Source organism: Oncorhynchus mykiss, chromosome 20 (assembly GCF_057628025.1).
Source record: "Oncorhynchus mykiss isolate SJ-2025 chromosome 20, ASM5762802v1, whole genome shotgun sequence".
NCBI classification, from domain to species: Eukaryota; Metazoa; Chordata; class Actinopteri; order Salmoniformes; family Salmonidae; genus Oncorhynchus; species Oncorhynchus mykiss.
The window spans coordinates 50,241,416-50,254,160 of NC_143041.1; the positions used below are offsets into that span (position 1 = coordinate 50,241,416).

The following is a 12,745-nucleotide window of genomic DNA, read 5'->3' on the forward strand; positions in this document are numbered from 1 at the left end:
TTATCAACTGATTGCACGTTGGCTAATAGGACTGATGGTAGAGGCAGGTTACCCAGTCGCCGTCGGATTCTCACAAGGCACCCTGACCTACGGCCCCGATATCTCCGTCTCTTCTTCATGTGAATGACGGGGATTTGGGCCTTATTGGGTGTCTGGAGTAAATCCTTCACGTCCAACTCGTTAAAGAAAAAACCTTAATCCAGGTTGAGGTGAGTAATCTCTGTTCTGATTCCCAGAAGCTCTTTTCGGTTATAAGAGACGGTGGCAGCAACATTATGTACAAAATAAGTTACAAATAACGTCAAAGCACATTACACAATAGAACAATTGGTTAGGATCCCGTAAAATGGCAGCCACCTCCTCTGGCGCCATCCTGGCCCCTGCTGCAAAACAACAGTGTGGCCGTGAGCGTATGTCCGAGTGCCAGCTGAGCCTTGTGTCAGAGCATAACAGTGACAACTGAACTCAGGATGTCGGGGGGCAGGAAGGAGGAAAATATGTCGGTGGGCAGGAAGGAGGAAAAGATGTCGGGGGCCAGGAAGGAGGAAAAGATGTCGGGGGCCAGGAAGGAGGAAAAGATGTCAGTGGGCAGGAAGGGGGAAAAGATGTCGGGGGCAGGAAGGAGGAAAAGAGGTCGGGGGCAGGAAGGAGGAAAAGCAGAAGAAAATGGCCAATGCATAAATGTGTGGAGTGTGTTCATTGGGGGGTGGCATCACTCAGATACAGCTAATGTAATACGTTATTAACTTTATACCATCACAGGTTTCAGCAGCTTCAATGCCTGTATTTTCCAAGACAACAGCAGAGGGAGCAGATTGACTAGCTAACCAGTTGGTTTGCTAGATTGTTGCTATAACATTAGTTAGCCGACTACCTGGTTAGTCACTCTTGGGAGGTTTCATCAGCTTTGCCATGCCAGTTACTAACTTGCTAGTGAGTTTGCTACACAAATAAACATCAAATTTTAAGGCACTAGACACAACAGATTAGCTAACTAACATTAGCTAGTTTTAGAAAAAGGACTAAAATAGCAAGTAAATTACACCTCATCCAGAACTAACTACATGCAGCTAGACAAGCTAGAGTTGTCCTCACGACTCAACTAACTAACTAACTAACTAACTAGTAGCTTGTCAAGACAGAATGGCTACTTAGCATGTGCTAACCAACCAGGAGACAGTGCACGCTAGCTAATGCTAACTAAAACAATCCCATTCATGCATTGAATAGCTATGTAGCTATCCTGATAAGACCATTGGACAAACCTGCCATTTCACCAAAAACATCCTTTCAAAAAAGTGAATATACAAAATATCAAAGTTATTCACCTGTAATTCGGCGCGTTGCAACTCCCATTGCACCTTCTCCACGTCGAAGCGGGCCCATTCGTGTTGCAGGAAGTGTAGGATCCCCGGGATACTGTACGGTGACCTGGCTGCCTCCGCTGCGTCGCCCTCCGGTAGCAGTCCTTTCCCACCGCCCGATAAGATAGAGTTGTTGTTGAAGAAAACCCCGGGCCCAGCCTGTTCGTCCATGGCCTGGGCACGGACAGAGTGACAGCGCCTCTTTTGTGTCGCTGATTCGTGAGATTGTTCGCCAAGCCAAATGAATGTACGATGTTCAATCGGAAGGATAGTAACTACTACCGTATACTGACAGTTCTCTGTGTCTCTGTGTCTCGGGCTTTCTGACAGCCAGCTGTCATTGACTGACGTCGGAGAACATCATCACGCCCACACCATGTATGGATGTAGTCAGAAAACACACAACACCACAAGGGGACACATCAACACTGAGTGGACAAACCATAAGGAACACAATTTGCATAATAAAAACATTTACATACAACTCCTCAATTTAAGATATCTGTATTTGTATCTATTGATTGTATTTACCTGTTTTGCTCTAGGACGCCCACATACCTCACAAGACTAGTCTGAAAGTCCCCTGTAACTGTCGGGAAAATGAATAGAAGTACTGGAAAGGTTGCTGGATCGAATCCCAGAGCAGACAAGGTAAAAATATGTTGTTCTGCCCCTGAACAAGGCAGTTAACCCACTGTTCCTCTGAACAAGGCAGTTAACCCACTGTTCCCCTGAACAAGGCAGTTAACCCACTGTTCCCCTGAACAAGGCAGTTAACCCACTGTTCCCCTGAACAAGGCAGTTAACCCACTGTTCCCCTGAACAAGGCAGTTAACCCACTGTTCCCCTGTACAAGGCAGTTAACCCACTGTTCCCCTGAACAAGGCAGTTAACCCACTGTTCCCCTGTACAAGACAGTTAACCCACTGTTCCCCTGAGCAAGGCAGTTAACCCACTGTTCCCCTGAACAAGGCAGTTAACCCACTGTTCCCCTGAACAAGGCAGTTAACCCACTGTTCCCCTGAACAAGGCAGTTAACCCACTGTTCCCCTGAACAAGGCAGTTAACCCACTGTTCCCCTGAACAAGGCAGTTAACCCACTGTTCCCCTGTACAAGGCAGTTAACCCACTGTTCCCCTGAACAAGGCAGTTAACCCACTGTTCCCCTGTACAAGACAGTTAACCCACTGTTCCCCTGAGCAAGGCAGTTAACCCACTGTTCCCCTGAACAAGGCAGTTAACCCACTGTTCCCCTGAACAAGGCAGTTAACCCACTGTTCCCCTGAACAAGGCAGTTAACCCACTGTTCCCCTGTACAAGACAGTTAACCCACTGTTCCCCTGAGCAAGGCAGTTAACCCACTGTTCCCCTGAACAAGGCAGTTAACCCACTGTTCCCCTGAACAAGACAGTTAACCCACTGTTCCCCTGAGCAAGGCTGTTAACCCACTGTTACCCTGAGCAAGGCAGTTAACCCACTGTTCCCCTGAACAAGACAGTTAACCCACTGTTACCCTGAGCAAGGCAGTTAACCCACTGTTCCATGGGATTAAGGCAGCCCCCCTTACCTCTCTGATTCAGAGGGGTGGGGCTCCTGAGTGGTGCAGCTGTCTAAGGCACTGCACCTCAGTGCAAGAGGCGTCCCTGCAGTCCCTGGTTCGAATTCAGGCTGTATCACATCCGGCTGTGATTGGGAGTCCCATAGTGTGGTGCACAATTGGCCCAGCGTTGTCCAGGTTTGGCCAGGGTAGGCCGTCATTGTAAATAAGAATTTGTTCTTAATTGACTTGCCTATTTAAATAAAGGCTCAAATAAAACAAATGTGGAAGACACATTTCAGTTGAAGGTATTCAGTTGGTCAACTGACTAGGTATCCCCCTTTGTTGGTCAACTGACTAGGTATCCCCCTTTGTTGGTCAACTGACTAGGTATCCCCCTTTGTTGGTCAACTGACTAGGTATCCCCCTTTGTTGGTCAACTGACTAGGTATCCCCCTTTGTTGGTCAACTGACTAGGTATCCCCCTTTGTTGGTCAACTGACTAGGTATCCCCTTTGTTGGTCAACTGACTAGGTATCCCCCTTTGTTGGTCAACTGACTAGGTATCCCCCTTTGTTGGTCAACTGACTAGGTATCCCCTTTGTTGGTCAACTGACTAGGTATCCCCCTTTGTTGGTCAACTGACTAGGTATCCCCTTTGTTGGTCAACTGACTAGGTATCCCCCATTGTTGGTCAACTGACTAGGTATCCCCTTTGTTGGTCAACTGACTAGGTATCCCCCTTTGTTGGTCAACTGACTAGGTATCCCCCTTTGTTGGTCAACTGACTAGGTATCCCCCTTTGTTGGTCAACTGACTAGGTATCCCCCTTTGTTGGTCAACTGACTAGGTATCCCCTTTGTTGGTCAACTGACTAGGTATCCCCCTTTGTTGGTCAACTGACTAGGTATCCCCCTTTGTTGGTCAACTGACTAGGTATCCCCCTTTGTTGGTCAACTGACTAGGTATCCCCTTTGTTGGTCAACTGACTAGGTATCCCCCTTTGTTGGTCAACTGACTAGGTATCCCCCTTTGTTGGTCAACTGACTAGGTATCCCCTTTGTTGGTCAACTGACTAGGTATCCCCTTTGTTGGTCAACTGACTAGGTATCCCCCTTTGTTGGTCAACTGACTAGGTATCCCCTTTGTTGGTCAACTGACTAGGTATCCCCCTTTCCCTTATATATGGAGACTGTTTAGTGCCAAAAATAAGGGGTTAAATATATTTGTTTCCTGATCTTTCTTAATTCACTCAGACATAGGACAGGCTCAGCCAGAAGAGTACTGGACAGCCCCCTGGTTCCTCTCTAGGTTTCTTCCTAGGTTCTGGCCTTTCTAGGGAGTTCCCAGCCACCTTGCACCTCTACACCTGCATTGCTTGCTGTTTGGTGTTTCAGGCTGGATTTCTGTGCAGCACTTTGTGACATCTGCTGATATAAGAAGAGCTTCATAAATACATTTGCTTTGATTTTAATTTGACACTTCTTTTGGGGGGGGGACTCTGTCGTTTAATGTTGTGAATCTGTTATTCAATGTGTTTGTATTGGCTAATAGCAGTACGGACAAAAATATTTTTTCATCAAATATTATTTTTTATATTTTTTTTATACTTTAATAAGGGGTCATAAAATTCAAAACCAAATAGAAAAATGATCCTTGGTATGACCTTCTTAAAACAATTTCATATAGCTTAGACAGAGCTAAGACTCTTAGGTTAAAGAGGGATTTTGAATGGGGTATGGTAGTAGGTAGTAGGTACACCACTTTGACTCCCTCAAATAAAGGGCCCTATTCAATACTCTTTTTCAAATATTTGATTAAGTTAAGGTGTTTTCATTTTACACAACAATAACTTGACTATCTGTCCTCTATCATCCTGTTTAGACTAGCAGAGGAGTGAGGTATCTGGTTTAATTCATTGATTGACTGATTGATGATGGATGATTGGTCGATTGGTTGATTGACTGATTGATGATTGGTTGATTGATTGATGATGGATGATTGGTTGATTTGTTGATTGACTGAAATTGTGCTACTAACGCATAAACACATCTCATAAAGTAATGATGTTTTTGTTTGGTTAGCTTCTTCAGAAGTTCCAGCTAGGCAGGCTAACGTTAGTTAGCTAATTAATTTACTAGCTATCATACAGTAGGCGTATATTAATAATTATATATTTAATATAAGTAGACATGCACTCATAATTGACTGAAGCGCATATAAAGCACCCACAAGCTACCGGTGGCTGAAAACAGTCGTCGAGGGACAAGCGAGTGACGAATTTCTGGGAAGAATTCATTCCTTCCTTCCTCGCCCTTCGCCCTGCAAGTGTAAACTCGTCAGATGTCATGATACGTAATCAAAGTGTCCACTTAATTTAATTGAGGGGAGAGGGTGTGTCTGTTGAGTGTTTGGAATGTACCCTGGGATAACACAAAACCACTTCCTTATTTCCTTTATGGTCTGTATTTACACAGGCAGCCCAGTTCTGATCTAGTTCATTATTCACTAAGGCAGTATTTACACAGGCAGCCCAGTTCTGATCTAGTTCATTATTCACTAAGGCAGTATTTACACAGGCAGCCCAGTTCTGATCTAGTTCATTCTTCACTAAGGCAGTATTTACACAGGCAGCCCAGTTCTGATCTAGTTCATTATTCACTAAGGCAGTATTTACACAGGCAGCCCAGTTCTGATCTAGTTCATTCTTCATTAAGGCTGTATTTACACAGGCAGCCCAGTTCTGATCTAGTTCATTATTCACTAAGGCAGTATTTACACAGGCAGCCCAGTTCTGATCTAGTTCATTATTCACTAAGGCAGAATTTACACATACTTTGCATTTCCAGTGCTTTGCCTGCTGATAGAATATATACTTATTGTCCATTTTAATCCAAATCAATTGATCCGCTGTCACAAGTCAAACCTCAGACGCTATGTACATCCCCCTTCCCCAAAACCTACCACTGCACAATTTAAACACTTGTCCCCCTATCCCCCTTCCCCAAAACATAGCACTACACAATTTAAACACGTCCCCCTATCCCCCTTCCCCAAAACCTACCACTGCACAATTTAAACACTTGTCCCCCTATCCCCCTTCCCCAAAACATGTGTAAATACCGGACTATAAATGGTGCATTCCTGTTTTATACACTGAAAGGTTTATTCTATTCTACTGAGACATTTACTTGATGTTCGTGTTCTTATCTTTTAGTATTTCTTATCGTTTCCAGAAGGAATCTGCAGTCAGCATCTGGCTGGATGGTGTAGACCGTGTGTGTCCTGTACAAACAACTATTAAACCTAAAACCTTGAACTCGTATCTTGAGAATAGAATATACACACGAAATAAACAGGAGTATGTGGACACCAATTCAAATAGTGGATTATTTCAGCCGTTGCTGACAGGTGTATAAAATCGAGCCCTGCTAGAGTTGCCGGGGTCAACTGTAAGTCAAATCAAATCAAATCCTATTTTATTTGTCACATACACATGGTTAGCAGATGTTAATGCGAGTGTAGCGAAATGCTTGTGCTTCTAGTTCCGATAATGCAGTAATATCCAAGTAATATCCAACGAGTAATCTAACCTAACAATCTAACAACTACTACCTTATATACACAAGTGTAAAGGAATGAGGAATATGTACATAAAAATATATGAATGAGTGATGGTACAGAACGGCATAGGCAAGATGCAGTAGATGGTATAGAGTACAGTATATACATATGAGATGAGTAATGTAGGGTATGTAAACATATAAAAGTGGCATTGGTTAAAGTGGCTAGTAATACATTTTTGACCTAAATTTTTCTATTATTAAAGTGGCTGGAGTTGAGTTAGTATGTTGGCAGCCACTCAATGTTAGTGGTGGCTGTTTAACAGTCTGATGGCCTTGAGATAGAAGCTGTTTTTCAGTCTCTCGGTCCCTGCTTTGATGCACCTGTACTGAACTCGCCTTCTGGATGATAGCGGGGTGAACAGGCAGTGGCTCGGGTGGTTGTTGTCCTTGATGATATTTTTGGCCTTCCTGTGACATCTGGTGGTGTAGGTGTCCTGTGAGGGCAGGTAGTTTGCCCCCGGTGATGCGTTGTGCAGACCTCACTACCCTCTGGAGAGCCTTACGGTTGAGGGTGGAGCAGTTGCCGTACCAGGCGGTGATACAGCCCGACAGGGTGATGTCGATTGTGCATCTGTAAAAGCTTGTGAGTGCATTTGGTGACAGCTGAATTTCTTCAGCCTCCTGAGGTTGAAGAGGCGCTGCTGCACCTTCTTCACGATGCTGTCTGTGTGAGTGGACCAATTCAGTTTGTCTGTGATGTGTACGCCGAGGAACTTAAAACTTACTACCCTCTCCACTACTGTCCCGTTAATGTGGATAGGGGGGTGCTCCCTCTGCTGTTTCCTGAAGTCCACAATCATCTCTTTTGTTTTGTTGATGTTGAGTGTGATGTTATTTCCTGACACCACACTCCGAGGGATGTTTTTTTGCTGGTCAAGGGCAGTCAGGTCTGGAGTGAACTAAGGGCTATATCTGTTCCTGGTTGAATTTTTTTGAATGGGCATGCTTATTTAAGATGGTGAGGATGGCACTTTTAAAGAATAGCCAGGCATCCTCTACTGACGGAATGAGGTCAATATCTTTCCAGGATACCCGGGCCAGGTCGATTAGAAAGGCCGTTTGACAATGATGAGGGGTGGTCTTTTTTAATTGCAGACCCATTACGGATGCAGGCAATTCGGCAGTGATCGCTGAGATCTTGGTTGAAGACAGCAGAGGTGTATTTGGAGGGCAAGTTGGTTAGGATGATATCTACGAGGGTGCCTGGATTTGGGGTTGTACCTGGTAGGTTTATTGATCATTTGTGTGAGATCGAGGGCATCAAGCTTATATTGTAGGATGGCTGGGGTGTTAAGCATGTCCCAGTTAGGTCACCTAGCAGCACGAGCTCTGAAGATAGATGGGGGAAATCAGTTCACATATTGTGTCCAGGGCACAGCTGGGGGCAGAGGGTGGTCTATAGCAAGCGGCAACGGTGAGAGACTTGTTTCTGGAAAGGTGGATATTTAAAAATAGAAGCTCAAATTGTTTTACCTGGATAGTATAGTAAGACTAAACTCTGCAGTCTATCTCTGCAGTAGATTGCAACTCCGCCCCCTTTGGCAGTTCTAACTCTGAGGGCTCTCACCTCCTCCCTGTAGGCCGTCTCGTCGTTGTTGGTAATCAAGCCTACCACTGTAGTGTCGTCTGCAAACTTGATGATTGAGTTCGAGGTGTGCATGGCCACGCAGTCGTGGGTGAACAGGGAGTACAGGAGAGGGCTCAGAACGCACCCTTGTGGGGCCCCAGTGTTGAGGATCAGCGGGATAGAGATGTTGTTACCTACCCTCACCACCTGGGGGCGGCCCGTCAGGAAGTCCAGTACCCAGTTGCACAAGGCAGGGTCGAGACCCAGGGTCTCAAGCTTAATGACGAGTTTGGATGGTACTATGGTTCTAAATGCTGAGCTGTAGTCGATGAACAGCATTCTCACATAGGTATTCCTCTTGTCCAGATGTGGACCTATTGGGGTGGTAAGCAAATTGGAGTGGGTCTAGGGTGTCAGGTAGGGTGGGGGTGATATGGTCCTTGACTAGTCTCTCGAAGTACTTCATGATGACGGAAATGAGTGCTACAGTTCGATAGTCATTTAGCTCAGTTACCTTATCTTTCTTGGGAACAGGAACAATGGTGGCCCTCTTGAAGCATGTGGGAACAGCAGACTGGGATAAGGATTGATTGAATATGTCCATAAACACACCAGCCAGCTGGTCTGCGCATGCTCTGAGGACGCGGCTGGGGATGCCGTCTGGGCCTGCAGCCTTGCGAGGGTTAACACGTTTAAATGTTTTACTCATGTCGGCTGCAGTGAGGGAGAGTCCGCAGGTTTTTGTCGCGGGTGGTGTCAGAGGCACTGTCTTGTCCTCAAAGCGAGCAAAAAAGTTGTTTAGTCTGTCTGGCAGCAAGACTTCCTGGTTCGCGACGGGGCTGGTTTTCTTTTTGTAATCCGTGATTGACTGTAGACCCTGCCACATACCTTTCGTGTCTGAACCATTGAATTGCGACTTTACTTTGTCTCTATACTGATGCTTAGCTTGTTTGGTTGCCTTGCGGAGTGAATAGCTGCACTTTGTATTCGGTTATGTTTCCGGTCACCCTGATTAAAAGCAGTGGTTCGGGTTTTCAGTTTCACGCAAATGCTGCCATCAATCCACGGTTTCTGGTTGGGGAATGTTTTAATAAACACTGTGGGTACAACATCACAGACGCACTTGCTAATAAACTCGCTCACCGAATCAGCGTATTCGTCAATGTTGTTGTTTGACGCAATGCGGAACATATCCCAGTCCATGTGATCGAAGCAATCTTGAAGTGTGGAATCAGATTGGTCGGACCAGCGTTGGACAGACCTGAGTGTGGGAGCTTCCTTTTAGTTTCTGTCTATAGGCTGGAAGCAACAACATAGAGTCGTCGTCAGCTTTTCCGAAAGGAGGGCGAGGGAGGGCCTGTTGTGCATCACGGAAGTTAGAATAACAATGATCCAGGGTTTTGCCCTGGTTGCACAATCGATATGCTGATAGAATTTAGGGAGTCTTGTTTTCAGATTAACCTTGTTAAAATGAACAGCTACAATGAATGCAGCCTCGGGAAATGTGGTTTCCAGTTTACATAGAGTCAAATGAAGTTCGTTTAGGGCCATCAATGTGTCTGCTTGGGGGGAAATATATGCAGCTGTGATTATAATCGAAGAGAATTCTCTTGGTAGATTGGCATTTGATTGTGAGGAATTCTAAGTCAGGTGAACAGAAGGACTTGAGTTCCTGTATGTTGTTATGATCACACCACGTCTCGTTAATTATAAGGCATACCCCCCCCGCCCCTCTTTTTACCAGAAAGATGCTTGTTTCTGTCGGCGCGATGCGTGAAGAAACCAGCTGGCTGCACCGACTCCGATGGCGTCTCTCGAGTGAGCCATGTTTCCATGAAGCAAAGAACGTTACACGTCTCTGATGTCTCTCTGGAATGTTACCCTTGCTCGGATTTCATCAACCTTGTTGTCAAGAGACTGGACATTGGCTAGTAGTATGCTTGGGAGCGCTGCGTGATGTGCCTGTCTCCGGAGCCTCACCAGAATACCGCTTCGTCTGCCCCTTTTACGCCGTCGTGGTTTTGGTTCGCCGGCTGGGATCCAATCCATTGTCCTTGGTGGTGGTCAAAACAGAGGATCCGCTTCGGGAAAGTCGTGTTCCTGGTCGTAATGATGGTGAGTTGGCGTTGCTCTTATATCCAATAGTTCCTCCCGACTGTATTTAATAAAACCTAAGATAGTTACTGCATAGTTTCTTAGGAACGTGAAGCGAGGCGGCCATCTCTTTTAGCGCCTTGCTTATGAGTGCTGTTATTGTGAGTGCTGTTATTGTGAAGTGGAAACGTCCAGGTATAACAACAGCTCAGCCGCGAAGTGATAGGCCACACAAGCTCACAGAACGTGTCACGCCCTGGCCTTAGTTATCTGTGTTTTCTTTATTATTTTGGTTAGGCCAGGGTGTGACATGGGTGATTTATTGTGTTTCGACTTGTCTAGGGGTTTATTAGATTTTTGGGTTGTTTTCAGTGTAGTTGTCTAGGTAAGTCTATGGTTGCCTAGAGTGGTTCTCAATCAGAGGCAGGTGTTTATCGTTGTCTCTGATTGGGAACCATATTTAGGCAGCCATATTATTTGAGTATTTTGGTGGGTGGTTGTCTCCTGTGTCAGTGTTTGTGCCACACGGGACTGTTTTCGGGTTTTCACGTTTCTTGTTTTGTGTTCTGTTCATGTATAGTTTCTCTGATTAAAGAACCATGAACACTTACCACGCCGCATATTGGTCCTCCGATCCTTCTCGCCTCTCCTTCCCAGGAAGAAACCCGTTACAGAACCACCCACCAACCAAGGACCAAGCAGCGTGGTAACGGGCAGCAGCAACAGCGGCAGAAGAATCAAGACTCCTGGACGTGGGAGGAGATCCTAGACGGGAAAGGACCCTGGGCACAGCCAGGGAAATATCGCTGCCCAAAGGCAGAGCTGGAGACAGCCAAAGCGGAGAGGCGGCGGTTTGAGGAGGCAGCACGGCAGTGCGGATGGAAGCCCGAGAGTCAGCCCCAAAAATGTATTGGGGGGAGGCACAGGGAGAGTGTGGCAGAGTCAGGAGTCAGACCTGAGCCAACTCCCCCTGTTTATCGTAAGCCAAGAAGGAAACCAGAACCAGAGCCGGTGTTGGAGGTGAGCGAAGCAGAGACCGTGAAGGAGTTCATGGGGAAATTGGAGGAGAGAGTTATGAGGGAGTTGCTGTGTTGGTGCATGAGGCACGGCATTCGCCCGACGGAACATGTCGGGGATTTGATGGCACCTGGGTCAGCTCTCCATACTCGTCCTAAGTGTGCACCTCCCTACGCTTGCACGTCCTGTGCCAGCTCAGCGCTACAGTGCTCCTAGCAGTGCTAACCGTGGCGGGCGTGGTACTGGTCAGGCACCGTGTTATGCGGTGGAACGCACCTCCACACACCAGCCCTCCGGTGGCAGCTCCCCGCACCAGGCTTCCTGTGCGTGTCCAGAGCCCACTACTCCCTGTTCCTCCTCCCGCACTCACCCTGAGGTGCGTGTCCTCGCCCCAGTACCACCAGCGCCGGCACCACGCACCAGGCCTACAGTGCGCCTCGTCTGTCCAGAGCTGCTAGAGTCTCCCGTCTGTCCAGAGCTGCTAGAGTCTCCCATCTGTCCAGAGCTGCTAGAGTCTCCCGTCTGTCCAGAGCTGCTAGAGCCGCCAGTCAGCCAGGATCCTCCAGAGCCGCCAGTCAGCCAGGATCCTCCAGAGCCGCCAGTCAGCCAGGATCCTCCAGAGCCGCCAGTCAGCCAGGATCTTCCAGAGCCGCCAGTCAGCCAGGATCTTCCAGAGCCGCCAGTCAGCCAGGATCTTCCAGAGCCGCCAGTCAGCCAGGATCTTCCAGAGCCGCCAGTCAGCCAGGATCCGGCAGAACCGCCATTCAGCCAGAAGCTGCCAGAGCCGTCAACCAGCCTGAGCTGCCTCTCAGTCCTGAGCTACCTCTCAGTCCTGAGCTACCCCTCAGTCCGGAGCTGCCCCTCAGTCCGGAGCTGCCCCTCAGTCCAGTGGGGCTCTCTGTTAGGGTTCTTAGGCCAAGGTCGGTGGCGAGGGTCGCCACTCAAAGGACGCTCAGAAAGCGGACTAAGACTATGTTGGAGTGGGGTCCACGTCCCGCGCCAGAGCCACCACCGTGGATATACGCCCACCCAGACCCTCCCCTATATGTTTAGGTGTGCAGCCGGGAGTCCGCACCTTTGGGGGGGGGGGGTACTGTCACGCCCTGGCCTTAGTTATCTGTGTTTTCTTTATTATTTTGGTTAGGCCAGGATGTGACATGGGTGATTTATTGTGTTTTGTCTTGTCAAGGGGGTTATTAGATTTATGGGGTTATGTTCAGTGTAGTTGTCTAGGTAAGTCTATGGTTGCCTAGAGTGGTTCTCAATCAGAGGCAGGTGTTTATCGTTGTCTCTGATTGGGAACCATATTTAGGCAGCCATTTTCTTTGGATATTTTGTGGGTGGTTGTCTCCTGTGTCAGTGTTTGTGCCACACGGGACTGTTTTCGGGTTTTCACGTTTCTTGTTTTGTATTCTTGTTTTGTATCAGGGGGTGCGTCACCGGAGTGGGTTGTTTCACTGATGTGGTCATCCTGTCTGGGTTGGCGCCCCCTTGGGTTGTGCCGTGGCGGAGGTCTTTGTGGGCTATACTCAGCCTTGTC

At 47.3% G+C, this 12,745-nt stretch overlaps 1 protein-coding gene across 4 annotated transcripts in view; it reads right to left on the reverse strand.

Moving 5' to 3' along the window:
- LOC110499572 (striatin) overlaps nucleotides 1-1,756 on the reverse strand; it is a 59,977-nt gene extending 58,221 nt beyond the window's left edge. Inside the window, exon 1 of one of the 4 annotated variants that reach the window (XR_016489257.1) lies at nucleotides 1,329-1,720. Coding sequence is in view for 2 of the 4 variants with exons in the window: in XM_036956444.2 (XP_036812339.2) it covers nucleotides 1,329-1,535 (207 nt within the window). In the remaining 2 variants the exon portion in view is untranslated. Of the gene's footprint in view, nucleotides 1-1,328 lie in introns of all 4 variants that reach the window. The other 3 variants (XM_036956444.2, XM_036956443.2, XM_090211959.1) reach the window with 3 other exon arrangements.
- Nucleotides 1,757-12,745: the final 10,989 nt, after the last annotated feature.